The sequence below is a fragment of the Chironomus tepperi genome, unplaced genomic scaffold, assembly GCF_022539635.2.
Source record: "Chironomus tepperi strain 1889 unplaced genomic scaffold, CSIRO-AGI_Ctep_v1 contig_419, whole genome shotgun sequence".
Lineage (NCBI taxonomy): Eukaryota > Metazoa > Arthropoda > Insecta > Diptera > Chironomidae > Chironomus > Chironomus tepperi.
In genome coordinates, this window is record NW_027226541.1 from 679,883 (window position 1) to 702,624 (window position 22,742).

General features: G+C 32.8%; 2 protein-coding genes across 2 annotated transcripts; one reads left to right on the forward strand and one right to left on the reverse strand.

Annotated features, from left to right (window-relative positions):
* Positions 1–1,376: 1,376 nt before the first annotated feature.
* LOC139097327 (uncharacterized) lies at positions 1,377–9,472 on the reverse strand. Its single transcript, XM_070649135.1, has 3 exons — positions 9,297–9,472; positions 5,989–6,417; positions 1,377–5,731 (listed from the first exon to the last, which is right to left on the reverse strand). The coding sequence occupies exons 1-3, from the start codon at positions 9,379–9,381 to the stop codon at positions 1,377–1,379; spliced, it is 4,869 nt and encodes a 1,622-aa protein (XP_070505236.1). The 5' UTR covers positions 9,382–9,472.
* A 1,693-nt stretch (positions 9,473–11,165) lies between these two features.
* On the forward strand, positions 11,166–20,050 carry LOC139097328 (uncharacterized). Its single transcript, XM_070649136.1, has 4 exons — positions 11,166–11,460; positions 14,985–15,425; positions 15,683–18,799; positions 18,996–20,050. The coding sequence occupies exons 1-4, from the start codon at positions 11,367–11,369 to the stop codon at positions 20,048–20,050; spliced, it is 4,707 nt and encodes a 1,568-aa protein (XP_070505237.1). The 5' UTR covers positions 11,166–11,366.
* The last annotated feature ends 2,692 nt before the right edge of the window (positions 20,051–22,742 follow it).

Sequence of the window (22,742 nt, forward strand, 5' to 3'; positions counted from 1 at the left end):
TGTAAGTCGTAAAAATTAATAATTATAGCTAATTTCACGCGCTTTACACGAAAGAAGCCGACACTTTTATCAACAACTTACATGCTGCCGTAGCTAATACGAGTTAATAATATTGTTGAGTATAAAAGCATCGTACATAATTCAAAGAACATCAAATGTGAAAGTTGTATTGTTTAGGATAGAGATTCAGTGTTGCAGAAGTTGAGTAAAAATGGGTAAATTATTGGTATTTTTTAAATTTTGAAATAATTAATTAAATTTTGATATTTTCTTAAATTTTAAACTGTTGAATGTAAAATTAGACAACTATCTTCACATCATTTTTCGGTATAGATATGAACGGTAGGTAAATAATCAATAAATTGGCATAAAATTTGGCAAAAATTCATCAAAATTCGGCAAAATTTGACAAAAATTCTTTAAAATTCGGTAAAATTCATCAAAATTTTACAAAAATTCATTAAAATTTGGCAAAAATTAATCAAAACTCGGCAAAATTCATCTAAATTCGTCAAAATTTGGCAAAAATTAATCAAAGTTCGGCAAAATTCATTAAAATTTGGCAAAAGTTATCAAAATATGTCGAAATTTGGCGTAAATTATTCAAAATACGGCAAAATTCATCAAAATTCGTCAAAATTTAACAAAAATTCATCAAAATTCATCAAAGTTCGTCAAAAATTGACAAAAATTCATCAAAATTCAAAATTTTGCAAAAATTTATCAAAATTCATCAAAATTCGGCAAAAATTTCGGCAAAATCAAAATTTGACAAAAATCGACAAAATTTCTATAAATTCAATTAATTTCCATCACATTCTTCCTTTATCTTCCTCAACAGCAACATAACTGGTCATTTATTAGTCACAATCCGTGGAACTTGCAGTAAAAATGTCAAAGAATATTTTAAAATGTCAATTCCAAATGTAGAAATTGACAAAGAAGGTGTCTCCTTTGTAGAAGATTTGGTGGACATAACTTGCACGGATTCGAATTTAAAAAGAGATTTGGAAGCGACACCAGAGTTGATACACAAGTGTGTGCTGCACATTTGGAGTGTGCATAAAGATGATCTTTTGAATTGAAATATTAAGCATAATTTTGATATATTTTAAGGTTTAATTAAGTTTTATATTTAAATTTTTAGTGAATTTGTTACAATAAATGTTAAAAGTTACTCGAGTTATTAATCTTAAGGACTTAAGCGCATATTTTTTTGAGAAAATTACAAAATTAAAAAAAATATTCTGAATTTTTATTATTTAAAAATTTTTAATATTTACTTAATGACTCCAATAAATCTGAACAAATTTTAAAATTGTTTGAAAATTACAAAATTAAAAAAAATATTCTGAATTTTTATTATTTAAAAATTTTTAATATTTACTTAATGACTCCAATAAATCTTTAAAATTGTTTGTTTGGGATTTATTAAGATCAAAATCTTTTAAAAGTTCAAAAGTATTCAAATTTGTTGGCTCAACTTCCCTAAGCAAAAAGTCTTTTAATGATTTTTCATTTCCCTTAAATATCTTCAACATATATTCAGCAAGTTTATCAATATTGTCTCCATACAAAATAAGGTCTACCAACAAACCACTTGGATGTGAAAGAACAATTTCCTGAATTTCAGCCATACTGAAGTAAGTTTCGTAAATGTCAAGAACTTTTGGAAATTTATCGTAATAATAAGTAAATGGAATTAAAAGAAAGCTATTTGGAAAGCAATAATATTCTGATTTACATAAATTAGTTTTCCTTAAAAGCATTTTTTGCATGTCTCGCGATGCGTAAGTCACAAATGTGTCCCATAATAATTCAGAGTCTCTGAAATCAAATCGAGTAACTTCACGAAATGAGCCAAAAATTTTTTCATTTTCATTTTTCGTAAACATTTCAACAGTTTTATTTAAAAGCAGATTAAAGCTCCAGACGTCATTTTCTAAGAATCTAGTGTCAGTGAAAACATTCATGTAAAGTTCCTTTTCTTCTGATTTGCTGTATTTGTGGACAGTATAGTTGAAAAATAATTCAGGTAAATTACTAATTTTTTTAGATTGTAGTCCTGATATTATGAGTTCCTTTAACTCATCGAATGTCAAATTATTTGCAATGGAATTAAAAACATAATCCGAGTCATTATTGAGCTTTAAATCGTCATCAAGTTTATAAATATCATGAGCAATATTCTCATCTGTTACACCTTTAAACTTCTGGTATAAATATGCTCTGAATAAAATGATTCCTTTCTGATTTTTACCCCGAATAAATCTGTCATATTCATCATTACTAAGCAATGATCTTACTTGACTTTTGATCTCATCATATTTAACTGCTTTAGGTTTCTCAGTAGGGTAATTAAAGTAGAATGTGTAAAAGGTTTCATTCTCATCAATTTGAAGCAATTTCTTCAATACTTTCGGATCACGTTTAAAAAATTTAAATAAAAATGAGAAATAATCACGTCTAAAATTGAATAAAGTTTTCTGATATTTTGTAGTTAAAAGCTTCGCAATTTGTCTTTCAAATGGTTTTGCTCTTTCAGGAGTATTTAATTGAATGTAAGCTTTAAGAAAGTTTTGAATTTTCGCATTTTCAGGAATAGTATTGAACATAAAAATTCTTAGTTCCGCTTCTACTTCCGAAGGTTCATCATCCTCAATACAAATACTTTCGATAAAATATTGTGCAATGAAAAATTCAGCAAATGTTCTGTGGGCAAATTCGACATTTTTACCGTCATTAATGTACAAAATACCCATCCGTGAGATTTCGTCATTTGTCAGTTCCGCTGGAATCTTTTGACGCATTATTCTTAGTTTTAATGCATTTGCTTTGATGTCTTGATCAGTTAATTCCGTTTTTAATGCAAATGACTGATAAAGTTTCATCATATCAAATGTTCGGTGATGTGTGAAGGAATCATCATAAAATTTCAAGGCAAAATCGCTCTTCTTTTTCCAAATATCAATTTTCTTCTTCACAAATTTTAGGTAAATTTGGTACAAATTTTCTGACTCATAAATGATTTCATCACTTGCGATTAATTCCGTGATCATTCCTAACATTAATGGTGTGTCAAAACTTTGATCTGATCCTGTTGAATTTACGATTTTTTGCACTTTTTCGAGATAATTTGGAATTTTGGATTCGTCAATATTTTCGGACATTAAAAATTTTTTGATATAATTTTCTTGTTCGTCTGAATCAAATGGAATTAGATTAAAGATATGAGCTGATAAATTAGTCCTTAACAGATCAGCATAAAGTGGTCTTGTACATACTAACTGAACATTCGCGGTAGAATCCCTAATCAAGCTCAAAATACCCAAAACATGCTCACTATAATCAGGAGAAATTTCATCAAATCCATTCCAAAATAAAATCAAATTTCCTGACTTGAAATAATCTTTAAAAATTTGTCTTTCAAATTCATTCCTGGAACTAAGTCCGAAAATGGTTTCAAGCATGTTCTCAACATCATCTAAGGTTCTATTGCCCTGATATAGATGCTTATAATCCTTCAAGTCAATGTACGAAACCCATCGAGTTGGAAATATTTTCTTAAATTTCATCGTAAACTGTTCAAATGTTATTGTCTTTCCTGTTCCTGCTTCACCTGATAAAATGAACAATTTTGAATCAATTGCGGTCTTTAGAACTTGTTCAAAGTCAAGTGGAACATAATTTGAGGACACTGCCTCAATAAAGGCATTCTTTTTAACACAATATTCAAACAAACCACTTTGCTTTATTCTATCGATTGTGTTAATTTGATTAGACATATTTTGACTTATGAATTCCTGATAGAAGGATTCAAATGTTTTGTTCGATTTTGGCATGTAAGTTGTTTTCCAACAGTTTATATCCTCTTGTCCTTCTACATGTTGCCTAAAACTGAAATAAATTTCACGAATATTTGAATTTTCAAATTTCCGTTCAACATAAAATTTAGTTTCATTTTTAATCATATCATGCACGAATAGTTCCTGCCCGTCTAAGACATTAACAATCTGATCAGATGTCAAATAATTAAAAAGCTTCGAATTAATTCCGTCCAATTTTCCCAATTTTAAACTTTCATCTTGGAAAGTGAAATTTGAATTTAAAACTTTATCCTTTAACTTTTGTGTCATATTTTCCCATGAATGATTAATCTGTTCTTGGACATAACGCAAGTGTGGATCAGTCAAGTCTAATTGTTCCTTATTAATCATCTTAAGGATGTGATCGGATGTCAAGTTACCATAAATAGTCGAATTTTTAGCAAATAAATCCTCAAATTCAAGATTTATTCCTTTATACAATACAGGAGCTTTAAAGACAGACATTTGGTCCACATCAGACAATTCATTAAACTTATAAGTTGGTTTATAAAGGAAGTAAGCAATAAGAATTGCACCAAGAATCCCAACAACTGTTACAACAATTGAAATAATCTTAAACTTAGTAATTTTCTTATCCTTAATTTCTAACACCTTTTCATGATGACTTTCAATCTCTGGCAGTGCCTGCTGCAATTCTGGTACGACCTTATTCTCATAAAATTCAAAAAGTTTAATGAATTTTGTTCGTACTTGAGCTAGTTTCTCGGGTAAGTTGCGGTAAAAGGCAAGTAAATGCACAACACGTACAATCAGCTCAGCATGAAAGTCTTCCTCAGGATAGCAATTGTAGACGAGACCGATGATCTCTTCTGCTTCCGAATTTTCCTCACATATTCTTGATATTTCCTCAAATTCCGTCATGGTCTTCTTGTCATCTTTTGTGTATGGATTTGCATGATTTTTGTAGACTTGAATCATGACAAAATGACACAATTCGTGGATCAATACAGCCAATGTCTCATGTTCTGTAGCAGGATCAAGTAGTTGCTTAGCTCCAATGTACATTTTACCAGAAATATAACAAACACCTTGAGTGAACTCAGTAGCTGTTGGATCAAGAACATTGACAGCTTCACGGTTAAAGTCAAAGACAATCTTAAAGTTCTTAGATGCAGCCACAATTTGAAGGATAATTTTGGTGAAAATATTCTGACTTAATAATTCAAATGCTCTCTTAACTGTATCAAGTTTGTCCTTGACTTCTGTTTCATCAAAACATGCTGTAGAATTGGCAACAAGTGTGTGGATATGCTTCTCAAGAAATGGCTGTGAATATTTGTTCTGGATATCTCGGATCTGTCGTTGAATGTCGTAATCATCAAGTTTTTCATAATAATCAGCTGGATCTTCATTGGAACCAAATCGAAGCTTTTTACTCAACAGTAGATCGAAAACCTCAAATGACTTGCTTTCTAATGAAATCATTAATGCTGACTTATTCGAGAAATTGAAAAAATGGCGCAAATTTTGATGTTGATTCAGAATTTCCTCAAGTTTGTCCTTCTCATTGGAACTGATCAGCTTATGAACATCCTCAGTCACATCACAAAACTCCTTTAATTTCCCAGTACACTCGCTGGATTCAAATGATTGCGGAAATGTCAAATTATTCTGCAGTAAAATGTACAGGACATCAAAATGTTTATTATTAAATGCCATAGATTGAGCATCGATTTTGTTGTCCATTGAGCATGTCTTCATCTTTAGTTTGAGGAGAATATTGACGATTTCTGTGTTTCCGGTCTCTGCAGCAAGCTGCAATAAGTTAAAGTCACGAGAATCAGCAAGCAAATCCAGTTCAATTAAATTTAAACTAGATTGATATGAGAATTGACTGATGATGCCTGAAAATAAGGAAAATTGATTGGATTAACATCCTGCGCATGTAGGACAGACTGCAATTAATCGACCGTATTTCCAGCCTTATACTTCAGCTTACTTAGAATACTAAAGACTCTAGCGTCCTTTTTTACTCATCATATCCTGGAAATTATCAGTCTTCTGGACATACGGTCGACTAATGTCAACCTGCTTCATTTGGGAATTATTATGAAACTAGTCAGGGTCTCTATTCTATAATTACTAGTCAATATCCACTTACCTATGTGATTATTCTTCAAAGATTTTGCCAAGAAGTCAGCCACAAATTCACACAACTTTAAACTTTCTTCCCAATTCAGCTTTTTTGGATGCTTAAGCTCGAAGAACTTCTCATTTTCCTGTGATTTCCACAAAATTGTCCATTTTTCTTCATTTTCAGACATCAACATAAGAACCGGAGATTGTTCGCCATATTTTGTGTTAATTTTCTGAAGATCAGCAGTTTCCAGTCCAGGTACAGCATCAGGAAATAGGAATTTGATAAGTAAATAGTCTGACTGCTCAGTTCCGTGACTGGACTCAAAGAATTGTAAGAAATCATCCTTGCTGGTGCACGGAATTATTACAGGATCAATAACATCAGTTAAATTAAGTAAATTCTCGATTTCAATTTCGTCGTGGAGTTCACCTGCTTCATTAACATACTGAGCTGAAAATGGAATGAAAGATATTGTGAATTATAGTATGTTTTTAATATTTAATGCCTAAATGCCTTAATTTGACATTACAAAGCAGTATTGGGCAAATATTTATGAGCAACAGATAATCTTGGCTTAATTAATGCAAGAATTTTGTGGCACATCCATGACCATGACACAAAATATATCACAATTTCTATATCGCAAATCACACAAACCGACGTGACTAGAACAACAAACAAGCACCAAAATTTAACAAGACTTTCACTGGAATTGAATAGATCAATTGACCGGAATCCCAATATCGATTCCGATAGCCGTCAAGCTTAACTTAAACTCCTATGCGATATAAAGGTACAATCGAAAAGCTGGTCAGGTCGAAGGCAAGTCCCAATCAAATCTAAAGAGGATATAATCTCAGTTACCGTTGATGAGCAAGCGACTAGATGGAAGGACTAGACTTTGAGGAAGTCTTAAATGTTCAACGTGATGGTATTTGTGTAGAATTGGTGGAGATCCATCAGTTTAGCCAATCGACACGCGTCCATCCACAAAGAAGGAAATCATCGAGGCAATAAAAAGACTAAAAAGTGGTAAAGCAACGGAAATGGATATAGCTGATAAAGCTGAAATGGACCAGCTAAGATCCTAATATTCTCAAGTCACTATTTGATGAGATTTGGTAGGATTGATTGATTATTAAGCTTGCCATGAAAGGTGATTTGAGTAGCTGCAGCAGTAACTGGAGAGGAATCACCTAATTATCAGTTATAACCATGAATTTTATGTCAGTAATCTTACAGAAGTTGATAAACCCAATCGAGACTAGATTTAGGAATAAGCAAGCAGGCTTTCGACCGTATTGATCATGCATTGATCAAATCAGTACGCTGAGGATTATCGTGGAACAGTCAATCGAATGACAATCAGCACTTTAGCTCGTCTTTATTGACACAATAGATCGGGAGTGTATCTGAACAGAACTGCGTAATTTACGTGTTCCCGAGAAGCACGTGAAGCTTATAATGGATTTAGATGCAGAGTATTACATGAATGTGCTATTAAGCCATTAACAGGAGTCAGGCAAGGTGACTAATGCAGTCAGCGACGAGAGGCAAGCCAAGAGGGATCATTTGGTCTTTAAACCATAATCTTGAGAACCTTGATGACGCAGCTGACGCGTTTTTGTTGACACATACACATCAAGACATACAAAGAAAGCTCCGAGACTTGAAATATGAATCCATTAAAGTGGACCTTGCCACAAAGGTTAAAAAGATCAGAGCATCCAAAGATGTAGGTAGTAGCCTATCAACAGATGGCAGTACAAAGAAGGGCATTGAGCAAAGAAGCCAGAAAGTAAAAGGAGCACTTTAGGAGATCACAAATATCTGGGAACTACTAGCATCAGTAAAGCCTTCTTATGCCTGCTTATGTCAAGTCAATACTGCTTTATGATTGCGAAACCTGGCTCACAACTACAGAGATACATCAAAAGCTTCGACTTTTTTAAAAAGCTGCTATAGACGGATTCTCATAATCTGGTGGACTGAGGATCTAATGGAATAGCCATGGGTGTAGGACATTTGCCCTCTGACACTTGCCCACTGGTACATATGCCCACTGGTTCACAAGCCCACTGGTACATATGCCCACTGGTACTTATTGATTAAGGTACCTAAATTATTAATTTTATTTTTAAAATAACACATGATTTTCTAGACGACTGCATACTGTGTGCCAATTCTCAATACATAAATCTATACTTTCTTAATCATTAACTTCTTTCCATGAGTTTTTTTGGCTTGTTTTTAAAGCTTCTTGGCTTCTTTCAAGCTTCTACATGTACTAGAAATAGTCTCCCATATTAAGGTTGACGCAATTGACACAATTTTGCCTTTAACAGCTAGTTCCCAATAGGCAGATGGGAACCTGTGTACTCCTTCTGTTAAGCAGTATAGAACCTTGTTCAGCAGTTCCTTTTTGGTAGAGAAGTTAAGGTGATTGGCTAAAATTTGATATTGTAACTCCGTGCTACTGTCCATATAATGCAGACTGTTTCTGAGTATAGATTTAATATTATGAAGAAAGAAGCTACTGATTAAGAAAGTATAGATTTATTGTCACCTATCGATTTGCTACCAAAGGCCAAAATCTATCACAGGCATTACCAGTGAAAGGTATACAAATTTGCCTTCTTGTCTCCTGGAAGGAAGCTGTTGATAGAGACAGCATTGCATTAAGTATTGGCAATTGGCAGGCGAAAGCCGGTGATAGAGCCAGTTATAGGTGACATCTGCGAGAGGCCATTGATATCAGTTGATCTGTACGGCCAGCGAAGTAAGTAAGTAAGTAGGCATGTCTAGTAAAAGGCAATACCTTGGTCAAGTCAGAGCGCATGGTTCCAATAATTAAGTAAGTAGGTCTAAGATACAGTTCCGGAGATAATTAAAAGAGTTATAAAAAGTGAATATAAATGACATCAAGCTGGTCTTTTTCAAATGCTGTGATCAATGCTTGACTGTTTCTTTGTCAAGGTCATATTTCGTAAACGATTGCTATTTTTTGATGCTTTCATTCATTCACACAGACCGATACACAAATAAAGCACAGACTTGAATGTAAAAGAAGAAGAATAAAGACCAAAATTTGGCAGACAACGTCATGCACTAGCTCACAATAATAAGGAATAGCTTCATAACTAGTTATGTAAAGAAGTGGTTTGGTGCTGTTCAGTTATTACTGCGTTATGTAATATGTGAACGGCCCCTTTGAGGATCTTAATGCTTTCCTAATAGACTGACTTAGAAACACAGTTTTATTAAATTTGATCACTTCTATTGTCACAAAATTGGAACTACGGACACAAAATAATTAAAACAAGACTTACCATCTGAATTTCCAGTCTGGAACTTAAATCCAACATTTTTATTTTTTGTGGATCTTTTATTAAATATTTTCACTTTTATGTCCATCGTAATCTCATCACTTTACTATATTTTAATCAATTTTTAATTAAAGCACCTGACTTTTTGTGATTAAAGCTTAAATGTCCACACGAAACTGACATCATCAATGAATTATTTTGTATATCTTGTTATCCATAAAGCGCTTTTGATCGCAGATCTTTGTAAGTCCAAAAAAATAACATTTTCTTTAGTTTAGGAAACCTGTTAACAAGATGAACACAACAAAACTAGTAATGAAGCGGATCACGGCTTCATGGGAATATTCACACCATATGTAGATCAGAAAACTGTACAGAAAAGTAAGTCTGGGCTTGAACCCAGACCTTTAAAAGAAAAATGGTCAAAATTTGTCAAAAATTCTGCAATTTGTATGGAATTTTTGACTTTTTGAAAAATCAGGACATTTTGAGGCTTTGTCGGGACACAGCAGCATGGATGAAAAGTACAGCAGTGTCCCGGCCAAAACACAGCAGATGGCTGCCCTATTATCAAGTAGAATTTTTATGTTTTTGTTTTCTAAAAGCTAAGCATGTTAATAGATTGACTGGAACCATGCTCCGATGTGGAGCCTAGTTTTCTGCAAAAGGCCTTCCATTCCAGGCACTGACTCTGTTGCTGGCCTTATCACAAAGTTTGTACAAATTCTCGTGTTTTGGAATAATCGGCTTTAAAAATGACAGATTTTTTGCATCGTGTGCCTCAGTGGAATCATTTTATAACTCCAAAAACAATACAGCTCTTGCCATGTCCATTTCCTACCAGATGCAAAAAACCCGAAGTCTTAGTATTGAGTTTGAAGAAAGATATCGTGCTGATTAATTAACTAAATAACAAAAAGTGTTTTTTGTGATTTCTCCGCACTGGAAGCACCAATCAAGCTGCGGTTTTCATTCTTGGATTGGTATTTTCAGGCACAGACTTTCCACTATTAGAAATATTTGTCAATTCTGTAAGTCTGAAGCAAGAAATTAAAAAAAACTGAAATTTCAAACACCAAATTGAGCAATATATTCACAAATTGAAAATTTGGTGTGAATATGAAGATGTTTTGAGTCTGAATTAATCCATAAAATATGCAAATTTATGCACAGTGAATGAAAATACTTCAAAACATCAACAGGACATTAACTTGTCATCAGCTGTTTTTATTAGAAACGCATCAAATCCTTAACAAACCCAAAGGAACAGACAGAAAGACAGACAGAAAGACAGACAGAAAGACAGACAGAAAGACAGACAGAAAGACAGACAGAAAGACAGACAGAAAGACAGACAGAAAGACAGACAGAAAGACAGACAGAAAGACAGACAGAAAGACAGACAGAAAGACAGACAGAAAGACAGACAGAAAGACAGACAGAAAGACAGACAGAAAGACAGACAGAAAGACAGACAGAAAGACAGACAGAAAGACAGACAGAAAGACAGACAGAAAGACAGACAGAATTATTACTAGATTATCTACCCGGATAGCAACAATCAGGTAATTAATGAGAAATCAGTATTTCAGACCAAATTCAAACCTATTCTGGCTAGATCCTTAAGTTGACAACTTGACATAATTTCTAGTAAACTACTTGATCTACTGTCGACTAATGTCAAATTTAATTACAAGTGTCATAAGTCGTCCATAGGTCAAGTTATTAGCTGAATTATTATGTCAAGTTGTCCACTCGGGGTCATAAGGAATCAATATCCAGTTCTCTTGTTCTAATGCATTATTATGTACTAGTATAGATCAAGCATCTGCTGTTGTGTGCAACTTATTAACAGGTTTTGTTAATAACTGACAAAAACAATATTTTGGACTTGCTAAATTCTGTCATTAAATACGTCATCAATGTACTTGATCGTGTGAATCTTAAGGAAAAATATCTTAGCTGTGCTCAGTTTTTTGTGGACTTTCGGACAGAAATCATGAATAAATAAAAATGTGTCGAGTGATTTAATTAAAAATTTGATTAAAATATCCAAAAGTTGATAAAACAGCCATGGACACAAAACAGTCAAAAGTGAAAATAATTAACAAAAAATCTACAAAAAATAAAAATGATGGATTTAAGTTTCAGTCTGGAATTTCAAAAAGTAAGCATCTTATTTAATGTCCGGAAGTTTAGAATTGAATAAATTTGATAAAAATTGTGCATTTAATGGCTGTAAAATATATTTAGTCACATTCATATTAAGAGATTGAATCAATATTGCGGACTTTATCCCTAACAGGCAAAGAGCATGTAACTCGATAATTTGCTCATTATAAATATACTTGACGAGTATCCTTGTGAGCAGTGAAATGGTATCAGAAGTCTAAATGGTCGAGCGTTGGCCTTATGTGCCAGACAGAAAGGGGGCCATGTAGCCATTCGGGGTTCAATCCCAAGTCATGTCTAATTTTTGAAGCTTATTTTCCATTTCACAATTTTAGTTAAGAAGCTTAGCTTGAGTATTGGATGCAGTTTTGAGGTTTTTGGCATATAATGTGTCTCCATTGCTAGGTATACAAGGATATATAGTATTTGGATGAATTTCGTCACGAAATATTGCGCCCACAAATTACAACTGAGTACATTGCAGGATACATCAGGTCTTTATGATGTAATCGTGTCTTTGCAGTATACAGAGCTTGCAAGCTCATAAAGCTAGGCTCTTTAAGCATTACAATATACTCGTGAGCGTTGTTTTGCTCTTGACAGCATGTTCTTTTCCTGCTCGGGTTACTCACTTAGCACGAGGAACTCGATTATATTTAGATGACTATGAATGAGAAATACAATCCTGGTGGTAATAAGAATCTGAATAAATAATTTGAGTACGGCCAGATCAAGGTTGATTCATGGCTTCCCCTAGTCGGCGCCTGAAGCTGACTCTATCACTAGCTTCCGTCTGCCAATTACAAATACAGAACAGCATATTTATTAATTTATTCAGAAGCTTCATAATATTTTATTGCATTTTTGTGCTTGACGATCGTCTTAAAACTAAAGATTTGTATAATATTTAGGCAAGATTTCAAGGTCAAACTGCATTTTTTTGAAGCTGTATGAATAGATTTATTTTTAATCTTCATTCAGCATGTGATCAAAACAAGTTACGTGACAATCAAGGCTCAGACACTCAACCAAAATTGTAATTTTTTACAATTTTTACAATTTTTCATACAAAAATTGTGAAAATTGTAAAAATTGTACAATTTTTCTAATTTTTACAATCTTTTCATATAAAAATTGTGAAATTGTACAATTTTCACAATTTTTTCATACAAAACTGACAAAATTGTACAATTTTCTAATTAACATAAACTGGTTTGAATTATTTTCATATTTGGAAAATGTAAGTGAAAAATTGATTTTTCAAGGGGTTTTCATCTTTTTATAAGAAAACTGAGGTGAAGTTTGTCTTTTCCGAGGATTTTTCATTTTAATTTAAGAAAAATAAGGCAAAATTTGGCTTACACGAGGAATATTTCTAAATTCAAATTTTTCAGAGAGGTTTTTCAAAGAATAATTTATTTTTAGGGATTTTTCCACCCCAAATAAGGAAACTGAGGGAAAATTTGGCTATTTTGAGGGGTAATTTACCCCAAATATGGAAACCGAGACAAAATTCGGCAATTTTGAGGGGTAATTTACCCCAAATATAGAAACCGAGACAAAATTCGGCTTTTCTGATGGGTAATTTACCCCAGATATAGAAAAATTAAGGCAAAATTCGGCAATTTCGAGGGTTAATTTACCCCAAATATAGAAATGGAGGCAAAATTTGGCAATTTTAAGGGGTAATTTACCCCAAATATAGAAACCGAGACAAAATTCGGCAATTTTGAGGGGTAATTTACCCCAAATATGGAAACCGAGGCAAAATTCGGCAATTTTAAGGGGTAATTTACCCCAAATATAGAAACCGAGACAAAATTCGGCAATTTTGAGGGGTAATTTACCCCAAATATAGAAACCGAGGCAAAATTCGGCAATTTTAATTTGGGTAATTTACCCCAAATGATAGAAACCGAGACAAAATTCGGCAATTTTGAGGGGTAATTTACCACAAATCTGGAAACCGAGGAAAAATTCGGTAATTTTAAGTCTGGTAATTTCAAAAATATAGAAACCGAGATACAAAATTCGGCAATTTTGATTGGGGTAATGGCTTACCCCAAATATAGAATTCAGATTAAAATTCGGCAATTTTGACGGTTTATTTACCCCAAATATAGAAACCGAGTCAAAATTCGGCTATTTTGAGGGTTAATTTACCCCAAATATAGAAACCGAGGCAAAATTCGGCAATTTTGAGGGGTAATTTACCTCAAATATGGAAACCGAGGCAAAATTCGGCAATTTTGAGGGTTAATTTACCCCAAATATAGAAACCGAGGCAAAATTCGGCAATTTTAAGGGGTAATTTACCCCAAATATAGAAACCGAGGAAAAATTCGGCAATTTTAAGGGGTAATTTACCCCAAATATAGAAACCGAGACAAAAATTCAGGTCATTTCTGAGGCATTTTTTACCCTTAATAAGAAAACCTAGGTGAAATTACAATATTCTCCGTTGGAGCTTTGACATCATAGTTTAAGAAAATTATTGCAAAAAATCAATTTACAAGATATTTTTCCCATTCTGTAAGTAAAACTCGTAAAAAATTTCACATTTCTATCAATGAATTATGCATCAAAACATGATTTTTCATGATCCAGTCAAAATAAACATTTTTGACCTTTTCCATGGCTTCACAAAGTAATTTCCCTGCAGTGAAAACTATGATTTTCATCTATTAACTGGATTACTAAATTTCTTAGTTTCTTGAAATTTACATCAAAAAATTGTGAAAATTGTAAAAATTGTACAATTTTTTCATGACAAAAATTGCGAAATTGTGAAAATTGTACAATTTTTACAAGATTTCACAACTGCATTTTTTACGAATTGTATGAATAGATTTATTTTTAATCTTCATTCAGCATGTGATCAAAACAAGTTACGTGACAATTTATATCAATATTGTCCAAATTTTTGTACCGTGGCATATTGGTGACATTTTTTTGGAAATGCCATGAATTGTAAATCGTGACTGCTTTCGATTGAAGCTTATTAGCAATGATTGTCGCTAAAAATAAAAGGTTGACAACTCCTGGTCTAGTAAGCCGGGTGAAAAAACTAATAAATTTTGTCCTTGAAGATTCAGAAGTGACGATGAGGTTGCAGAAAATCCAAAAATAAAAGAAGTAAAGCTGTTGCTGTTAGAACAATTAAATCAATTAGTATAGAGTCGCATCAAGCATGAATTTATTAATTTTTTGGAATTCTATGCGGATGTGGATATGAAATCTTTTGAGAATTCTTAGTGCGTACCTCGATTTTGTCACAATTTTGTGATTCTAGGCAGGTGTCAGATTTGATGTTCTGTTCGATGATAGAGTCAAGCTAATCTTGGAGCCTTACTTATTATAATTATATAGGGGTGGGGTATAGGTGGTGATAATATCTACATGACCCCAGGATTTCTCACTCATTTGTATTGAACTTCAGTTTTTTTAACACATATAGTCAAATTAGTAAAAAATTAGAATGTAATCAATAATTCACAATATCCTTCATTCCATTTTCAGCTCAGTATGTTAATGAAGCAGGTGAACTCCACGACGAAATTGAAATCGAGACATTTAATCAGAAGCCATTTAATTTAACTGATGTTATTGATCCTGTCATAATTCCGTGCACCAGCAAGGATGATTTCTTACAATTCTTTGAATCCAGCAACAGAACTGAGCAGTCAGACTATTTACTTATCAAATTCCTATTTCCTGATGCTGTACCTGGACTGGAAACTGCTGATCTTCAGAAAATTAACACAAAATATGGCGAACAATCTCCGGTTCTTATGTTGATGTCTGAAAATGAAGAAAAATGGACAATTTTGTGGAAATCACAGGAAAATGAGAAGTTCTTCGAGCTTAAGCATCCAAAAAAGCTGAATTGGGAAGAAAGTTTAAAGTTGTGTGAATTTGTGGCTGACTTCTTGGCTAAATCTTTGAAGAATAATCACATAGGTAAGTGGATATTGACTAGTAATTATAGAATAGAGACCCTGACTAGTTTCATAATAATTCCCAAATGAAGCAGGTTGACATTAGTCGACCGTATGTCCAGAAGACTGATAATTTCCAGGATAGGATGAGTAAAAAAGGACGCTAGAGTCTTTAGTATTCTAAGTAAGCTGAAGTATAAGGCTGGAAATACGGTCGATTAATTGCAGTCTGTCCTACATGCACAGGATGTTAATCCAATCAATTTTCCTTATTTTCAGGCATCATCAGTCAATTCTCATATCAATCTAGTTTAAATTTAATTGAACTGGATTTGCTTGCTGATTCTCGTGACTTTAACTTATTGCAGCTTGCTGCAGAGACCGGAAACACAGAAATCGTCAATATTCTCCTCAAACTAAAGATGAAGACATGCTCAATGGACAACAAAATCGATGCTCAATCTATGGCATTTAATAATAAACATTTTGATGTCCTGTACATTTTACTGCAGAATAATTTGACATTTCCGCAATCATTTGAATCCAGCGAGTGTACTGGGAAATTAAAGGAGTTTTGTGATGTGACTGAGGATGTTCATAAGCTGATCAGTTCCAATGAGAAGGACAAACTTGAGGAAATTCTGAATCAACATCAAAATTTGCGCCATTTTTTCAATTTCTCGAATAAGTCAGCATTAATGATTTCATTAGAAAGCAAGTCATTTGAGGTTTTCGATCTACTGTTGAGTAAAAAGCTTCGATTTGGTTCCAATGAAGATCCAGCTGATTATTATGAAAAACTTGATGATTACGACATTCAACGACAGATCCGAGATATCCAGAACAAATATTCACAGCCATTTCTTGAGAAGCATATCCACACACTTGTTGCCAATTCTACAGCATGTTTTGATGAAACAGAAGTCAAGGACAAACTTGATACAGTTAAGAGAGCATTTGAACTATTAAGTCAGAATATTTTCACCAAAATTATCCTTCAAATTGTGGCTGCATCTAAGAACTTTAAGATTGTCTTTGACTTTAACCGTGAAGCTGTCAATGTTCTTGATCCAACAGCTACTGAGTTCACTCAAGGTGTTTGTTATATTTCTGGTAAAATGTACATTGGAGCTAAGCAACTACTTGATCCTGCTACAGAACATGAGACATTGGCTGTATTGATCCACGAATTGTGTCATTTTGTCATGATTCAAGTCTACAAAAATCATGCAAATCCATACACAAAAGATGACAAGAAGACCATGACGGAATTTGAGGAAATATCAAGAATATGTGAGGAAAATTCGGAAGCAGAAGAGATCATCGGTCTCGTCTACAATTGCTATCCTGAGGAAGACTTTCATGCTGAGCTGATTGTACGTGTTGTGCATTTACTTGCCTTTTACCGCAACTTACCCGAGAAACTAGCTCAAGTACGAACAAAATTCATTAAACTTTTTGAATTTTATGAGAATAAGGTCGTACCAGAATTGCAACAGGCACTGCCAGAGATTGAAAGTCATCATGAAAAGGTGTTAGAAATTAAGGATAAGAAAATTACTAAGTTTAAGATTATTTCAATTGTTGTAACAGTTGTTGGGATTCTTGGTGCAATTCTTATTGCTTACTTCCTTTATAAACCAACTTATAAGTTTAATGAATTGTCTGATGTGGACCAAATGTCTGTCTTTAAAGCTCCTGTATTGTATAAAGGAATAAATCTTGAATTTAGGGATTTATTTGCTAAAAATTCGACTATTTATGGTAACTTGACATCCGATCACATCCTTAAGATGATTAATAAGGAACCATTAGACTTGACTGATCCACACTTGCGTTATGTCCAAGAACAGATTAATCATTCATGGGAAAATATGACACAAAAGTTAAAGGATAAAGTTTTAAATTCAAATTTCACTTTCCAAGATGAAAGTTTAAAATTGGGAAAATTGGACGGAATTAATTCGAAGCTTTTTAATTATTTGACATCTGATCAAATTGTTAATGTCTTAGACGGGCAGGAACTAATCGTGCATGATATGATTAAAAATGAAACTAAATTTTATGTTGAACGGAAATTTGAAAATTCAAATATTCGTGAAATTTATTTCAGTTTTAGGCAACATGTAGAAGGACAAGAGGATATATACTGTTGGAAAACAACTTACATGACAAAATCGAACAAAACATTTGAAGCCTTTTATCAGGAATTCATAAGTCAAAATATTTCTTATCAAATTAACACAATCGATTCAATAAAGCGAAGTGATCAGTTTGAATATTGTGTTGAAGAGAATTCCTTTATTGAGGCAGTGTCTTCAAATTCTGTTCCACTTGACTTTGAACAAGTTCTAAAAACCGCAATTAATTCAAACTTATTCATATTATCAGGTGAAGCAGGAACAGGAAAGACAATAACATTTGAACAGTTTACGATGAAATTTAAGAAAATGTTTCCAACTCGATGGGTTTCGTACATTGACTTGAAGGATTATAAGCATCTATATCAGGGCAATAGAACCTTAGATGATGTTGAGAACATGCTTGAAACCATTTTCGGACTTAGTTCCAAGAATGAATTTGAAAGACAAATTTTTAAAGATTATTTCAAGTCAGGAAATTTGATTTTATTTTGGAATGGATTTGATGAAATTTCACCACAATATAGTGAGCATGTTTTGGGTATTTTGAGCTTGATTAGGGATTCTACCGCGAATGTTCAGTTAGTATGTACAAGACCACTTTATGCTGATCTGTTAAGGACTAATTTATCAGCTCATATCTTTAATCTAATTCCATTTGATTCAGACGAACAAGAAAATTATATCAAAAAATTTTTAATGTCCGAAAATATTGACGAATCCAAAATTCCAAATTATCTCGAAAAAGTGCAAAAAATCGTAAATTCAACAGGATCAGATCAAAGTTTTGACACACCATTAATGTTAGGAATGATCACGGAATTAATCGCAAGTGATGAAATCATTTATGAGTCAGAAAATTTGTACCAAATTTACCTAAAATTTGTCAAAAAGAAAATTGATATTTGGCAACAAAAGAGCGAGTTTGGTTCAAAATTTGTTAACAGATCCCTCACAGATCACCGAACATTTGATATGATGAAACTTTATCAGTCATATGCATTAAAAACGGAATCATCCCAACCAATCATCGCAGTAAATGCATTAAAACTAAGAATAATGCGTCAAAAGATTCCAGCGGAACTGACAAGTGACGAAATCTCACGGATGGGTATTTTGTACATTAATGACAAGAACAATGTCAAATTTGCACACAGAACATTTGCTGAATTTTTCATTGCACAATATTTGATCGAAAGTATTTATATTGCGGATGATGAGCCTTCGGTAGGTGAAGCGGAACTAAGAATTTTATGTTAGATATTTCGCTCAACAATTGGGAATTCAAAACTTTCTTAATTCTTACATTCAATTAAATACTCCTGAAAGTGCAAAACCATTTGAGAGACAAATTGCGAAGGTTTTAACTACAAAATATCAGAAAATTTTATTCTATTTTGGACGTAATTATTTCTCATTTTTATTTAACTTTTTTAAACGTGATCCGAAAGTATTGAAGAAATTGCTTCAAATTGATGAGAATGAGACCTTTTACACAATCTACTTTAAATTCCCTACTTATAAACCTGAAGCAATTAAATATGATGCGTTTAAAAGTCAAGCTAAACCACATCTTAGTGACGATGAATATGACAGATTTATTCGGGGTAAGAATCAAAAAGGAGTCCTTTTGTTGAGCGAATATTTATATGAAAAATCAGAATATAAACGTTATAAAGATAAGAATGTTGTTCATGATTTTTATAAACTTGATGACGATTTAAAGCTCAATAATGACAAGACTTATGTTTTTAATTCCATTGCAAATAATTTGACACTCAACGAGTTCAAGGAACTCATAATATCAGGAATACTATATAATAGAATTGTTGATTTAAATGAAATATTTTTCAACTTTACTGCCCACAAATACAGCATATCCGAACAAAAAGAACTTTACATCAAAGTTTTCACTGACACTAGATTCTTAGAAAATGGCGTCAAGAGCTTTAATCTGCTTTTAAACAAAACTGTTAAAATGTTTACGAAAAATGAAATCGAAAAAATTTTTGGCTCATTTCGTGAAGTTACTCGATTTGATTTTTATTACTCTAAGTTATTATGGGACACATTTGTCACATACGCATCGCGAGACATGCAAAAAATGCTTTTAAGGAAAACTAATTTATGTGAATCAAAATACAAATGCTTTCCAAATAGCTTTCTTTTATTTCCATTGAGTAATTATGACAATAAATTTCCAAATGTTCTTGACATTTACGAAAGTTACTTCAGTATGGCTGAAATTCAGGAAATTGTTCTTTCACATCCAAGTGATTTGTTGGTAGAACTTATTTTGTATGGATTAAATATTGCTAAATTCCCTGAATATATGTTGAAGATATTTAAGGGAAATGAAAAATCATTAAAAGACTTTTTGCTTAGGGAAGTTGAGCCAACAAATTTGAATACTTTTGAACTTTTAAAAGATGTTGATTTTGATGAAGACATAATAGATAATTTTAAAATTTGTTCAGATTTGTTGGAGTCATTGAGCAAATATTAAAGATTATAAAGACCGTGGAAGTCCGAAATCCACTATTTTCTTGAGAGGCGTCTCCACATTAGAGTCCTGCCAACTCTGTTCTCGACATACTTGATGGGATTTCATTCTAGTAAACCTTTAAATTATCCAATCTAAAATTACTTATTTGCAATTTATTACTAACAAGTGTTGAAAACTGTAAGTGCTGCGCCGTGGAATTCGCCCATGTACTGCACGGAACTCCCTTAGTCTTTCCTTATACCTTATCGCTGCTGAAGTAGAAATCAGATCAGTTGTTATTAATCATAGATTTACATCTTTATAGGTTGTGGGTTAAAATTATTATATTTTAGAAATTGATCAATAAAATAAATATTCAGCATCAACACAATTTACAGTCTCTTTTTACTGTTAAAGCCTCTCTTTTCAGCTTTTACTCTAAAATCTTCTCAATTCTATTTTTCTGACCATCTTTACTATGCTTACTTACTTCGTCACAGGCACCTGTTTTTGCAACTCCAATAATTACTTTAATCTAGCTCAGCAATAAGTTTATTCCTTTAATAAGCCAATTTTTAGCTTACCAGAACTGCTTGTGACAACCGTTACTCTGTTACTCAGTGACGTACAATATTGAATTGACAATGAAGCTATTATAAATGGATGAATATGGATGATATCGTATTGTACCTTAAATTAAGTCATGAACCTTAATCTCTGGAGGTTTTGGAACTTTTTACAGGCTTAGGCACCACTTGACTTGGTTCCAGTAGGTAAGTATGATCGCTTATCATTCAGTTTTGTATCATTTTCATGTTAAAGTGCTTGAAACCTGTACGCTGTCTAATTAGGAATCGAGCATTGACAGCGCATGTGCGAATTATGTAGACAAAAGATTTAAACTCATTGCTTTACAACCTTTTGCTTTTAGTGACAAGTACAACAAAGGAGAACACATTTGTTATGTACACAAATGATTGCAATACGCGTTTCATGTATTATCTAACAATTGCTTGTTTATTTCCGGGATCTAAGGCATTTTGCCGACACTTTTGAAAAGATGATATGAATTAGTCAATTTAGAGATTTATGTAGGCTATGGCTAATATTTTGATTGTACAGAACTAATTCAATTGATACTTATGAGGTCTCTTTGATAGCTGAATACGACAGTGGACAATAGACACTGTCGATGACGACAGCATCTGAGCAAGCTAATCACAAGTGCTTTGTGCGATAAGTAAAGTTTTCTATAAATCCAAAAAGGGAGCAGCCTCAAACCGGCAAGACTCTGGCATACTTACTTACTTACTGCACTGGCCGTACAGATCAATTGTAATCCATGACATCCCTCAGATGACGACTAAAACCAGCTCTACCGCCAACTTGTTGTAATTTCTGAAGTCATGCGATAGTGCCTGATCGACAGCTTCTTTATAAGTTCTTTGGTCGTCCATGTGCCTTTTGTCCTCTACAAAGTTCTCCTTTACAGACCTTATTTGTTGTAGTTATAAAGTCTTCATATCACATTTGTTTTAAGTCTAGTTCAGTTAAATTGAATCGCTTTACTATGTCGGCGTGACTCTGGCATGGTTGTCAGATTTCAATCAAATTCTACAGTCACGTTGGCCTGGTGTTGGATTTTAAATCGATTAACCGATTGTGGTGTCTTACTTACTTCTTCTTCGGGTTTGCAAAGGGTAGTGATGCGCAATACAGTGTTCAATGACAAGACGCTTCAGGCCTGATTCTACTCAGGTACCTACTTAGACCTCCTTGTTGGATTTGTGGATATCCAAAGCCGCTTAAGCAGTGCGATACTAAAGTTTAGTTTTCAGGTAAAGTTTGAGCTTGAGGACTTCGTAGAATCCATCCTGTAACTATACGTAAATCTATAGCTACAAAGTCCAGTTTAATTAATCAATTAATAAAATGCATTTTTTGTGATTTTTTAATGAAATTTTACTCAAAAATTAAAATATTTTGTTAACGCGGCCGATCACTTATTATGTTCAGAACCCCCACATTCCTTCTATGGAGGTAGTTTTTATTTAAGCTAAGGAAATTCCGAGAATTAAATTGTTAGTAATAAGTGAACGACCCTGTACTGTTTAGGCAGACTTGTCATTTCATTTCGAAATTATTCGAAACTTAGTTCGAAAATATTTAAATTGATTGCGAAAATTCAAACAACCTTTTATCTTGATATACAAGTAAACAACGAGAAAATATTTTTTAATAATCATGCAATTCTTTTCATGTAATTCCATGAAGTTAAGACTCAAATTGTCTTGATAATCATTGCTCATTTGAAAGAATGACATGTTAGTCATACATCAGAATTAATTTGAATAAATGTTGATTTTTTGTTTGTAACGTATTTTTTGAATTTAAAAATTTTCAACGGTCATTTAGTTTTTAAAAATATAGTTTTCATCCCCGTTTTTTCATTCAAATAATAACGATCATTATTTGAAATGACGCTAGTCTGGTTTATTGTTCAAATTCTTAAAAAATACTACAAAATTTACAACTTTATTTACTTTTTAAAATGAAAATTGCAAAATTATCTCAACCATTTAGTAAGATAAGATAAGATAAGATGCATAAGATGCACAATGATAAACAATTGAGTGACATTTAAGAGACATTTTACAACTTTTTTAAGTGTTACATAATTAGTGATATTTCTTTGATTATTTTATTGATGTTT

Bases quoted from the DNA above. Each gene is read 5' to 3' on its own strand.
- LOC139097327 (XM_070649135.1), bottom strand. From the start codon at position 9,381: ATGGACATAAAAGTGAAAATATTTAATAAAAGATCCACAAAAAATAAA. The intron at 6,418-9,296 runs GTAAGTCTTGTT...TTCCATTTTCAG, and splicing joins CCAGACTGGAAATTCAGATG to CTCAGTATGTTAATGAAGCA. The intron at 5,732-5,988 runs GTAAGTGGATAT...CCTTATTTTCAG, and splicing joins TTTGAAGAATAATCACATAG to GCATCATCAGTCAATTCTCA.
- LOC139097328 (XM_070649136.1), top strand. From the start codon at position 11,367: ATGGACACAAAACAGTCAAAAGTGAAAATAATTAACAAAAAATCTACA. The intron at 11,461-14,984 runs GTAAGCATCTTA...TTCCATTTTCAG, and splicing joins TCAGTCTGGAATTTCAAAAA to CTCAGTATGTTAATGAAGCA. The intron at 15,426-15,682 runs GTAAGTGGATAT...CCTTATTTTCAG, and splicing joins TTTGAAGAATAATCACATAG to GCATCATCAGTCAATTCTCA.